The following is a 12,259-nucleotide window of genomic DNA, read 5'->3' on the forward strand; positions in this document are numbered from 1 at the left end:
CAAGGTATTAAAGCCTTTTTATTTGCAAATTAGTAAAAAGGTTTTTCTCCTGTGTTAAAAATAGAACAGAGCATTAGTTACATCCTCCAGTCTGGTTACACAATGTAGTGTGTTCGGAAAAAAACTGAAGAGGGCAGAGCAGGCCCAAAAAAGTCACAGAACAATATTTACACCCAATATCTCTCTGCCCCTTCCCTATCTGAATAAACAGTGCAACATTCAGACATTTAACATCACTCAAAACATCCTCTACATCAGCAGCAGTCATTGTAAGGTACAGCGAGATGAGGCAGTATACTACATCAACACCGCACACATCACATCAGTTTAAGGGAAGGGTGAGACAGCAGTAAATTGAATACAATTTATCACTCCTCCCAATATCATAATGGCTGCAATTGTATCCGACAGCAGCCCTACAAGGAAATGATGCATGTCTGGAAAATTATTATAAATCTTAAAGCAGTACTCTGTACACACAGGGTTTCTGATGCACTAAAGAAAAAATAAAAATCACATGAATAGTATTCTCGGGCTATCCATGCGTTTTTTACTTGGTGTTAATGATAACTGGCCACACATTTTCACTTTGAAAATATTTCATTTTTGCTATTCCTCATGTTTTCAATCTGCCCATTTCATATTTGAAAACTGGACAGTAAAGGTAAAATGAATGCACATGATTTCTGTTCACTTACAGCTGGGAAATGTTTTTGTTGGTTGTCCCAATCATTCAGAAATCCAGATTCAACAGATCTTGGCCATAATTGCAGTATACAGTCCAGCAGTACTATATAACCTTTGGGGATGGAAATGTAACCCAATTTATTAAAACAGTAATCCATAAACCGTTAATTAAAGCAACATGTTACAATTAGTTTTAAGGTGCAATACAAACCACCCAAACACATTTACATTTAAAGGGACATTCTGGTATAGTCCACTTTTACAACCCCATTAACCCAAATGCTCAAACATTTCAATGGAATGAACACGTATACATCACTCTCGAATAAAATGAACAATGCATAAATCTTTGCTAGTGTTTTGCATTATCTAGGTGTGCTTTAATATTTAATTGAATTTCAGTTCTCAGGACAAACGTCTGGATTTGTTGTGTCTCAGCACATCAGACAAACACAGTAATACAAATTGGTTATTATGGCTATATTAAATATAGGCCGGACCAAAGGTATGTATTTCAATGGGATCTTCAGGGCTTGATTTGATTGACTAGCATTAACATACAGTTACAACTAAAGCTCAACATAATCTCAGTGACTGTAAACTGCTCATGGTTCTAAAACAAACAGACATTTCAAGACGGGAAAAAAATACACCTTAAAAAAGCAGCCTTTCTACCATTTCTCCATTAAAGGTGTTAATATTCAACATCGTTTGTTGCATTAAGATTTAATTGACTCTGGGACATTTGTACTGATGGCTGAAATACAAAAATACACCTGGAATACAGGCTCGACATGTTTTTTTACAGCTACTGACTATAATATTAAGGTTTAAGTTAGTCAGGTTTACTTGCATATTAAAACTTAAATTCTCCATCTTAGCTTATCTATCAGCCAAGTTCCATACAAACTGTTAGAAATTGTTTACTAATAAATAATTGATTTCAACATTAAAACTGACAACCTCCCACTCCAAACATCTGCTCTTTGACAACGCATCTCTGAAATCACACACACAACCACACTCACAAAAGCGTTAAACTCCTTTAAACAAACACCAAGACAAACTCATTCTTTCACCAACATCTAAGCCTCGTCCTTTTGTTCTCTCCTTTCTTCTCTTCATTCAACCAACGTACACATTATGTGAAGTCTCAAGCCGTCACACGGTTACGGTGTCAGGCAGCGTGGCATTCTTACCACATGCTCGCCATAACTTAGACCAACACTCAAACGGACATCTTAAGGCAGGCCAAGTAAGCCACCTCTCACGGTCAGCAGCTGTAACGCTACCTGGAAATGTACAGACTGTACTGTACGATGGAGTCGTGTTCTACCAAAAGGTCGAAAATGCTCCAGAAGAACAGATCAAGACTTAACAGTAACTCCTCCCTCCTTGAAGGCCAGTGGATGAGACGACATCAGGAATGTCTACAATAAACCTCCTGTGATGCTAATTAAAGGGTGAGTGCCGTTCCGCCGGCCAAGAGGTATACGGGCTGTTGTGTATTTCAATCCAGCTTCTCCAGAACAGAGGGTACGTAGACCAGACTGAGCTCGCTACCGAAGTCGCAGACTATAGCGGCGTTGTCCAGAACCAGGAGCTGCCTTACGCTTTGGCCTTCGCTGCTCTGGCCCAAGTACACAGTCTGCAGAAGGTCCCCGTAATTCAGGTCCCAGAACGACACACATCCTTGACCTCCCGTCACAAGTAAGCTTTCGGAGATCACGCCTAGACTGGCCCCGCATCCCACCTCCTGAAACAGAGAGGGGCGGCAAGAGGTTAGTATTGTGTATCGTTTTAATGTAAGCGATTCGGGTTCCGATTTTGCTTATCGAATCCAGTTCTTATCGATTCTCTGTTCCGTTTCCAATTTTTTGGGGGGGAGAGAAAAAAATTGCAAATAGTTAAAGAAAACCATAAGGCTGTAACCAGTAGGCTGTAACTTTTCAAATAATGAAATAAACAACATTTCCTCATTTTCACGAATGCTATCATTTATTTGAACAAAGTTTAACCATACTTTTGAATGTTTGCTGCGTTCATAGTGCAGATGGTAATAAACTGAGCATTTGCATAATGAGATTAGGTCCTTGTTGCAGTCCTATCGAATCCCTGTTTTGTTTTTGTTTTTGGAACCGGTTCTCGATACCCAACCCTTATTGAGACCACCCCACAATGAATAACAAGTGAAGGTGTCTTATAATATTCACGCACCTGTTGTATGGAGTACAGCTTTATGCCTGTGCTACGGTCCCAAATGCAAATGAGGTCATCCAAACCACTACTTATGATGCAGGAAGTCGCACAAACCAGCGAGGTTACATCACCGCGGTGACCATACACGTGGCTCACCCGGCTGCCCGTTAAGACATCCCATACGCAGATGGCTCCGTCTTGGCCCCCGCTGGCTAAAACCATTGTCTACGACACAACAAAGGAGGAGTACTATTAAAAAAAACTGTGCTAAAAGCAACATGACAGCAGAGCAATACAAATATCCAAGTAAATGCACGATTTACATGTGGTTGTGATCCTTACCTGGTCTATATAGATAGCAGTAATGCCACCCGAGTGACCCTGCAGGGTAAACAAACAGCAAGAGTCCTCTAAACGGTATACCTATAAAGGAAAAAGGACAGAATAAACATCAAACCAAAGAATGAGGTCATCGCAAACTTTGGAGAAAGACTATGCTGGGTTATGCTAAAGCGATATTGCTTCAAATAACAATGTAGAAATCCCCACAATCAGTGCAAATAACCCTAAAAAGTGTGAAAATGTTATGTGGGCACTGTTTTCAATTGATATGTGTTTGTGTCCTTTACCCTGACTGTATGGTCCTGGCTGCCGGTGACCACCCTACCCGCAGCAGCTTTGAGCACAGTGATGGGTTTCTGGTGGGCGCACTGCACCGAGCGTGTCAGCTGGCAGCTAATTACATCTTCACTGCTATAACAGGGCGAGGGTGGAAGACTGCCCCGGCCCGGTGGACCTAATGTAAACAAAATTAGCATCACTTAAATAAGATTCATTACCTCATACATGCACAGATGGACTTTATTGGACTATTCTGCATCGATGACCAAAGGTTCATAATAGAGCTTTAAAAATACCATTCAGTGTCTTCAGTATCGGGAGTTTTTGAAGATACTATTTCAACTTTATTTTCATCAAATCATCTTTGACTGGAAAATACTCAAATGTTTACTTCCCACATCATGACTCTACATTTTACTGAATCCATAGGTACCATTCCACGCCTACTGGCACATTTCACTGCATTACCATACCATTATTCCAACTCACCCCGATACTGCAGCAACCCAAGAGGTTTGTTGATCTCCACGGTGAAGAAATCCAAAGAGCCATTCAAACGGGCTGCCACAATTCTAACACAAAACGTCTCAGTTAGCAGGAGAACACATGTTTAATGGTCAAGCGTGAAACTCATGTGGTTTGAAGTGTGTGCCGTTGAGACTGTGAATGCACCTGTTGTTGAGAAAAGCTAAAGCAGTGATACCCGATACGCCATCTTCATTACAGCATCTTAATGTTCCCTCTACTGCATCCCACAGCTGATAAAAACAGAAAGAGAAAGCGAGAGGGCGGGTAAATGACATGGATACCCAAAATGTTGTTACTTTAAAAGCCCTAATCATCTCTCGCTCAGCTTTTAACTTGCAGATCGTTTACACTTGGTCGTAAAATGCATCTCATGGATCTAGACTTCAGGAGGAGGGTCTCTTAATTCAATACTAGAGAACATACAGTACCCTACCTAAATGTATCCCTGCATGTTGATAAAGCTAAAGAAAATATGTGATGTGCACATCACTGAAAATGTATGAATCTCAAGTAATTTCCACTATTTTGCATCAGGTGTAAACAAAGACTTGCTCGCCTCCAGTTTGCCGCTGCTCCGACCCGTGGCAATAAGGTTCCCCCTCAGCTCCATGGCCCAAACCGAGCTGTCCCAGTCTACACTGCTCTGCGGGGAAAGATCTGGCAGTGGGACGGGCTGGTCCCCCAGGCTACGTCGCCTTCGTTGTGATGGTGGAGGAGAAGGGGGAAAGGCCAGTGGGGGAGAGGTCTCGTGCTCTTGATACGCCTTCTCAACCAATCCTCCGAAGTCATAGCCGGCGCTGCATGCGGTCTGAGAAGGGGGCAATGTCCCGAAGTTGGTGTCGATGAGCGGGGTAAGGTCAGGCTGGTCCCCAAAGAGGGCGGGGTGTGTGGGAGTGATCCTCCTCCTAATTGGGAAAATATCTACATCGGCACCTCCCATAGTCCCACCCCCTACCTCCCGGAACTCCGCCCCCAGGAGGCCGTCAGGCTCACAAGTGTTTACATGATCCCAGCCATCGCGATGTTCCCAGCAACCATTGCTGCTACTCCTGCGCAGACTAACACAAAAACAACACCACATTTAGCCATTAGAGCACAATTATAATAACGTTAGAAGTGCAACGGAGGAGCTCAGCGTTTCTAACCCTTTGTTGGAGATAACAGTAAGACAGTCTCCTGTCTGCGCGTCCCACACACGGATCTGTCCTGCCAGACAACAGCTGGCCAGCAGCATGCCATCACTGGCCAGACACTCAATGTCCTGTGGAGAGGTATCTAAGTTACTTTATATAAGTCAGAGCGCATTTCTGACCAGCAATAATGGAAAATTTCAGCAGGACTCTTACCATGCTATGACCTCTCAGCAGCAGAGGAGAGATTTCACTGATCGGTGGCGAGTAACCATATTCATCGCAGGGCAGATCCCCACGGCGACGCCGGCCGTGGGATACCCCATTTTGCCCGTAGTTTCGAGGACAGAGCACTCGATACAGACAGAAAAGCAGAAGGACCAACACCACGCCAGCGAAAAGTCCAAGAGCCGCCACCCTGCGCACAAAAAAAACAGTGACGTTATACATGAACTTCCGGAATGTGTTTGGTTATAATATTAATAATAATTTGGTTTTATATTTAATTTATATTACTATTATTTGATATTTTATTGCAGATTAATTGTATTAAATCATATTAAAACTACTTAACTTCCAGCAAATAATCAAAAACTGTTAAGTCTAGTCCACATAACATTTATGTTGTGGCTACTGAAACCATCTATTTAATATTTTCATGTTTTTTGTGCTTTAACCGATTTAAAATCTGATCTTTACAGGGTTTAGCTTTCTCAGTTCCTCTTTAATTGTAATTTGGTAACGTTTTAAAATAAGGTTGTTTTGTTAACATTAGATTATGCATTAGCTAACAAACTAACAATGAATAAAATATTTTATTATATAAATAAACGTTGTAACTGTTAACAATAATGCATCACGAACTAACATGAATGATTGTATTGTCATTACATTGTCAATTCTTTAACAATTTACAATAACAATCTCAATTTGTCTCGAATCATAAAGTGAATGTATTGTTATAGCCCTAGTTTTGTTCTATTCTCTTATGGATGGGACAATTAATATCAAATCGACACGTGAGCGTGTGTAACTACAAAAGTTGTAACTTTTCTAAATACAAAAATAATTTATTAAACTCATGTCTGCAAACTCCAAGGTGACTCAAAGGTCAGCATGACATTGTACATTGTAGTTTAATCTTACACACAGCGCACAAACCGTGATCAGGGTTCAGGTATGAAAGAACAAAGAACATCTAGCTGGGGCCCAATGGAATCATTACTGAGAAAAAGCCTTTAAATTGAACTGACCCACATCTCTCTGATGTATATCTCAACCACAACGGCCTTGTAGATAAGCCTGTGAGACCTTGGAACAGCAACCTTCAACACGGTGTTTATGTTTGTACGCTATTGTTTATCTTCGAATTAACATCGTTGGACATGCCGAGTGTGCTGGTATGAGATACAAGTGAGAGCTCTTCAATCAATGTCAGCTTTTTCCAACGTACAATATGAATGAACTTGAAAGTCCTATTTTTAAGGGGAATATTTCAGCCTTGTGGTTTGAAAGCTCTTGACATTTGCACACAGAGAGACCACAAAGGGAAGCACTGATAGAGTCTTTCCGAGAAAAGTTACTGAGCAACTAGAGCTTAACAATGACTGCGTGAATGCTGTCTGTTTTAAATAAAGAACAGGGTGGGGATAAGAAACTCCTTTAAGATCTTATTCAAAGCCCTCTGGTGGCTTTGCAAACTGTGGAGGAGTTTAAAGAAAAATAATAGTTTTTTATTACCACGCAACCGTGGTAGGGGGAATTTGTTTCTGTGTTGTTGCAAGATATGACTAGAGATAAATGTGGTTGGTGACTGATCATGCAAAACTTACTCCCACAATGTAAGGATGATCTTGATGGTTGCCGGGGTATTCTGAGTGGTTGGTAGGGTGTTGCTAAGATCCTTTGAAATGAGACTTGCACTTGCAATATTTAAAGGGATACTCCACCCAAAAATGAATACTCAACCTCTAGTAGTTCCTGACATGTATAAATGTCTTTGTTCGGTTGAACACAAAGAGAGATATTTTGGAATGCTAGGTAGGAAAACTTTTTTTGTGATTTTTTTGGTTTTGTTGAAAACAAAAGAAGATATTTTGAGCAATGTAGGAAAAAAACTGTCCTGGGGCACTTTTGACTACCATTTAAATTGTTCCTACGATGGCAGTCAATGGTGCTTCAGAACTGTTGGTTGCCAACATTATTCCACAATATCTCTCTTTTTGTTCAACCGAACAAAGAAATGTATACACGTTTGGAACAACTAGATGGCGAGTAACTCATTAAATTGACCAGCCTTTTTTGCCACTAGCTTACACCGCTCCATATCCGAACATTGTTGGTAAAAGCATTAGAATATGATACTTAAAAAAATACTGACTTGTAAAGCGTGAGATCTGTTTGCAGATCAGAGGTCTTGATGCTGGGGGGAGGAGCGTGATGGGTATCTTGAGGATTGCGAGTGTCTATGGCCTCTTGTGGGGTGAGATGCAGTGTAACAGGGATGACTGGCAGAATGCTGATATACCTGTGGGCATCAGAGAAGGGCATACACAAGGTAAGTCCTTTTACATACAGAAAAGACTCATTTATGAGTTCATCCATAATTGGATGGATTGTCTCTCTCTCTCTCTCTCTCTCTCTCTCTCTCAATCTCCTACTCTCCACCTGGTGTGTGGTGAGCGCACTGGCGCCGTTGTACTGTGGCTGCCGTCGCATCATCCAGGTGGATACTGCACACTGGTGGTGGTTGAGGAAAGACCCCCCTCATATGATTGTAAAGCGCTTTGGGTGTTCAGCAATACACAATAAAGCGCTTTATAAATGCCTCATTCATTCAAAATATAAAGAAAACATAGTACCTCTTAGCAAGAGTGATATTGTAATAGCTAAAGAGAGACGGCCAGTGCCGGAAAGAAAGTCGCCTCCACAGCTCCTCGTCATAAGGGCCCCAGGTGATCTGGGGGCTTGACACAGGGGGAGCACCCGGATGGGGTGGGCGGTGACCTTGGGATTGGTTCTCAGGTATGGGGGTGGGCTCAGGGGCAGGGAGCACGCTCAGAGTGCTGGTTGGATCTCCACCGGGAAATACCGGAGCCACACCCAAGTGAGGAGGAAGCCCCGCCTCCCCAAGAGGACTCTGCTCTGACACCTGAGCGGCGAGAAATGTCCTTAAACCAGCAGGGTCGGTGTAAACCAGGATCCCAATCCAGATTACAGTGCCCACCTAAGAAACAACAAACAAACATAAAAAGAAAATCCTGTTTGGATTTTATGTCAAATATCTAGTTGTTCCCAACATCTATCCATTTCTTTGTTCGGTTGAACACAAAGAAAGATATTTAGAAATAACGTCAGCAGCCAACAGTTCTGAAGCACCATTGACTGCCATAGTGCAACAATTTAAATGGGGGTCAAAAGTGCCCCAGAACTGTTTGTTTTCCTACATTCAATTCAATTCAATTCAATTCAATTTTATTTATATAGCGCCTTTCACAATTTGCATTGTTCCAAAGCGGCTTTACAGGGGAAAACGAAAAACCCAAGAAAGGGTAAAACACACTACATGGTGTTTTATATAATAAATCCAATTATTCTAGTAAAATAATATCTAATGTCAGCATCTCCTGGTGGTTTATTTAGCATATTTGCATTAAGTGAATGCTTGGCTGAAAAGATGCGTTTTTAATCTAGATTTAAATTGGGCGAGTGTGTCTGATCCTCGAATAATATCAGGAAGGCTATTCCAGAGTTTAGGTGCTACGTATGAGAAAGCTCGACCCCCTTTGGTGGATTTAGTTATTCTAGGTATTATCAAAAGTCCTGCGTTTTGAGATCTTAGAGAGCGTGATGGGTTGTAGTATGATAGAAGCTCTGTTAGGTAGGTAGGGGCTAAACCCTTTAAGGCTTTATAAGTGATTAAAAGAACTTTAAAGTCAATACGATACTTAATGGGTAGCCAGTGAAGGGTTGATAAAATTGGGGTTATGTGATCATATTTTCTGGTCCTGGTTAGAACTCTGGCAGCTGCATTCTGAACTAACTGTAGTTTGTTTATTGATGATGCAGGACAACCACTAAGTAGCGCATTACAGTAGTCAAGTCTTGAGGTCATAAATGCATGAATAAGCTTCTCTGCGTCAGCAACACACAGAATATTTCGTAACTTGGCAACATTTCTTAGGTGGAAAAAGGCTGTTTTTGTGACATTTGAGATGTGATTTCGAAATGACAGGTTGCTGTCTAATATAACGCCTAGATCTTTTACTGTATTTGTTGGAGTAACAGTACATCCTTCAACTTGCAGTTTATAATCAGAAATATTTGGTTTGCGTGTCTTAGGTCCGATAAGTAATATTTCTGTTTTATTAGAATTTAAAAGAAGGAAATTATAGGTCATCCAATGTTTTATATCTTCAATGCACTCTGCCAATTTGGGTAGCTGGGAGGAATCATCTGGTCTTGATGAGATATATAGCTGAGTATCATCTGCATAGCAATGGAAGCTAATTCCATGTTTTTTAATAATGTTTCCAAGGGGAAGCATGTATATGGAGAACAGCACGGGTCCCAGAACCGATCCCTGAGGTAATCCATAATTTACTTGCGTTAAATAGGATGATTCCCCATTTAGATGGACAAATTGATGTCTGTCTGACAAGTAAGATCTAAACCATTGTAGTGCCTGTCCCTCAATACCGGTATAATTGTGTAAGCGATCTAGAAGTATGTTATGGTCTACGGTATCAAACGCAGCACTAAGGTCAAGCAGGACCAGGAGTGAGATGTGACCTTTATCTGATGCTATAAGCAGGTCGTTTGTAATTTTAACGAGCGCAGTTTCAGTGCTATGATGAGATCTAAAGCCTGACTGAAATTTTTCGTGCATGTCGTTATTTTGTAAGAAAGAGCACAACTGAGTGCACACTACTTTTTCTAGAATTTTAGACAGGTATGGGAGATTTGAAATCGGTCTATAGTTTCCTAGTTCATTTGGATCTAAGTTTGGTTTCTTGATTAGAGGCTTAATGACGGCCATCTTAAAGGGACCTGGGACATGGCCTAGATTAATTGACGAGTTAATAATGTTATAGATGGGCTCAATTGCAACAGGTAGTAACTCTTTTAATAATTTAGTTGGTATGGGGTCTAGTAAGCAAGTTGTAGGTTTAGAGGTTGCGATAAGTTGAATTAAATCTTCCTGTTTTATAGTTGAAAAACGCTGGAGCCTTTCTTTTGGAGCGATGGTTGGTGCTAATTCATAGGACAGATTTGGAGGTTGAGTTTTTACAATTTTGTCACGAATGTTTTTGATTTTCTCTGTAAAAAATTTCATGAATTCATTGCTACCAAGGTGCGGCGGAATAACAAGGTCAGGTGGTGTCTGTTTATTTGTTAATTTAGCAACTGTGCTAAATAGAAACCTTGGATTGTTTTTGTTGGTTTCTATGAGGTTACGAAGGTGCTCTGCCTTTGCTGCTTTTAGTGCCTTTTTATAACAATTTGCACTCTCTTTCCATGCCATTTTAAAGACTTCTAATTGCGATTTTATCCATTTGCGCTCTAGTTTGCGTGTTTCTCTTTTAAGGGCGCGAGTGGTGCTATTGTACCAGGGTGCAATATTTTTCTCATTAATCTTTTTTGACTTCATAGGTGCAACAGCTTCTAATGTATTAGAGAAAATAGTGCCCAATTTCCTGGTCATGACGTCGAGCGATTCGTTATTTATTGGTCTGGTTATTAAAGGAGTCAGATCTGGCAAGCTCTTTGCGAAGCTATCTTTAGTAGCAGAGGTGATTGTTCTACCCTGTCGATAACGTGTTAAAGGGCTGATTCCAGACGTGCGCAAAGTACCCGTTATAAGATAGTGATCGGTGACATCGTCGCTTTGAGGCATAATATCTATATTGGTTCCTACATTCCTCAAAATCTTTTATGTTCAACAGAACCAACTAAACAGAACTGCAATGTGTTTTTTTTTAATACGAGGATACTGTTTGGAAACAAACACTACTTTTGCAATTCTCTTTGGTGCTGTTAGTACCTCAGAAATTGCACACTTCAGCTTTTAAGTGATAATCTTTACCATGATGATTCTCTGTGCCAGGCGAGTACGGGCTAAGAAGTACACAACCCTGAGCCTTTTGGGGAGGCGGAGGTTACGGAAGGCTGGAGCCTGAAGGGTGATTGTGTGGGGAGAGGGCCGGGGTGGTGGGGGAGTCTCTCGAGGACGTAAAGGGCCTGGTTTAGGAGGAGGCATTCCAGCTTCAGCAGGGAGTCGCCGGTTTAGATCCGCTAACTGTTGTGAAACAATCAGAACAAGATATTCAGATTCAATGTTTCTCATTAAATTCCAAAAACATCTTCGAGAGTGATCATTGCGTGGGTGATTCTCACCTCCATCCGGCGGATGTCAATAGACAGCACCGTGGTGAAGAAAAACATCTGAAGAAAGAAATCAGAGACCAGACCAACCACAGCGAACAGACAGAACTCCTACACACAAACGGAAACAGAAGGAATGGTACAGTCTTCAAAATTGACAAAAAAAGGGAATATCTCTTTTATTTTTCTAAAGACTTTCACCTGAATTGCTGGTACTAATGTGAAGTATCCAATGAGGATTATGCCTAGTTCAGTAGCCATATTCTTCATGATGGACCAGCTCTCATTGCTTAGACCTTAAAGGACAAATAAACAGTTAAATAAATATAATTATTTATTATTTATTGACATCCAGATGTACAAGAGTATAACACTGAATAAACTTTAAAATCCCCGTTTTTTGGCATTAAATTAACCATAGTGTCTACACAAACAATGGTCTATACCAGATAATATGGCCACAAAACTCCATCGCACACATCGTGCCAGTTTGGAAGATCTCTGACCTTGAGCAATGCGCAGCTTGACTTCAAGGTCGACAGGAGTTGACACAACAGACTTAGTAAGAACCAGGACATTCTCCAAACCAATGACCACCACTAGATACGGAAAGATCTCCCTGCAAGCCAGAAGCAGATAAAAATTTCCATTACATTTACATTTATGTAAAGCCACATAGAAAGTCATAAACATTTGATAAATTCCTGTTT

The 12,259-nt window shown here is 40.9% G+C and overlaps 1 protein-coding gene across 4 annotated transcripts in view; it reads right to left on the reverse strand.

The window, feature by feature from the left end:
- The window catches only part of scap (SREBF chaperone), a 24,414-nt gene continuing 12,155 nt past the window's right edge, over window positions 1–12,259 (reverse strand). For 3 of the 4 annotated variants that reach the window (XM_079469315.1, XM_079469314.1, XM_079469317.1), the window contains 15 exons: window positions 12,056–12,168; window positions 11,751–11,845; window positions 11,562–11,660; window positions 11,251–11,463; window positions 8,027–8,391; window positions 7,546–7,692; window positions 5,382–5,583; window positions 5,181–5,296; window positions 4,592–5,093; window positions 4,180–4,265; window positions 3,997–4,079; window positions 3,516–3,682; window positions 3,229–3,309; window positions 2,905–3,111; window positions 1–2,443 (listed from right to left, as the gene is read on the reverse strand). In XM_079469315.1, the coding sequence (XP_079325441.1) occupies window positions 2,198–2,443; window positions 2,905–3,111; window positions 3,229–3,309; window positions 3,516–3,682; window positions 3,997–4,079; window positions 4,180–4,265; window positions 4,592–5,093; window positions 5,181–5,296; window positions 5,382–5,583; window positions 7,546–7,692; window positions 8,027–8,391; window positions 11,251–11,463; window positions 11,562–11,660; window positions 11,751–11,845; window positions 12,056–12,168 (2,722 nt within the window). In that variant the 3' untranslated portion in view covers window positions 1–2,197. The remainder of the gene's footprint in view (window positions 2,444–2,904; window positions 3,112–3,228; window positions 3,310–3,515; window positions 3,683–3,996; window positions 4,080–4,179; window positions 4,266–4,591; window positions 5,094–5,180; window positions 5,297–5,381; window positions 5,584–7,545; window positions 7,693–8,026; window positions 8,392–11,250; window positions 11,464–11,561; window positions 11,661–11,750; window positions 11,846–12,055; window positions 12,169–12,259) is intronic. The other variant, XM_079469316.1, reaches the window with a different exon arrangement.

The sequence above is a fragment of the Barbatula barbatula genome (assembly GCF_947034865.1).
Source record: "Barbatula barbatula genome assembly, chromosome: 12".
In the NCBI taxonomy this organism is placed as follows: domain Eukaryota; kingdom Metazoa; phylum Chordata; class Actinopteri; order Cypriniformes; family Nemacheilidae; genus Barbatula; species Barbatula barbatula.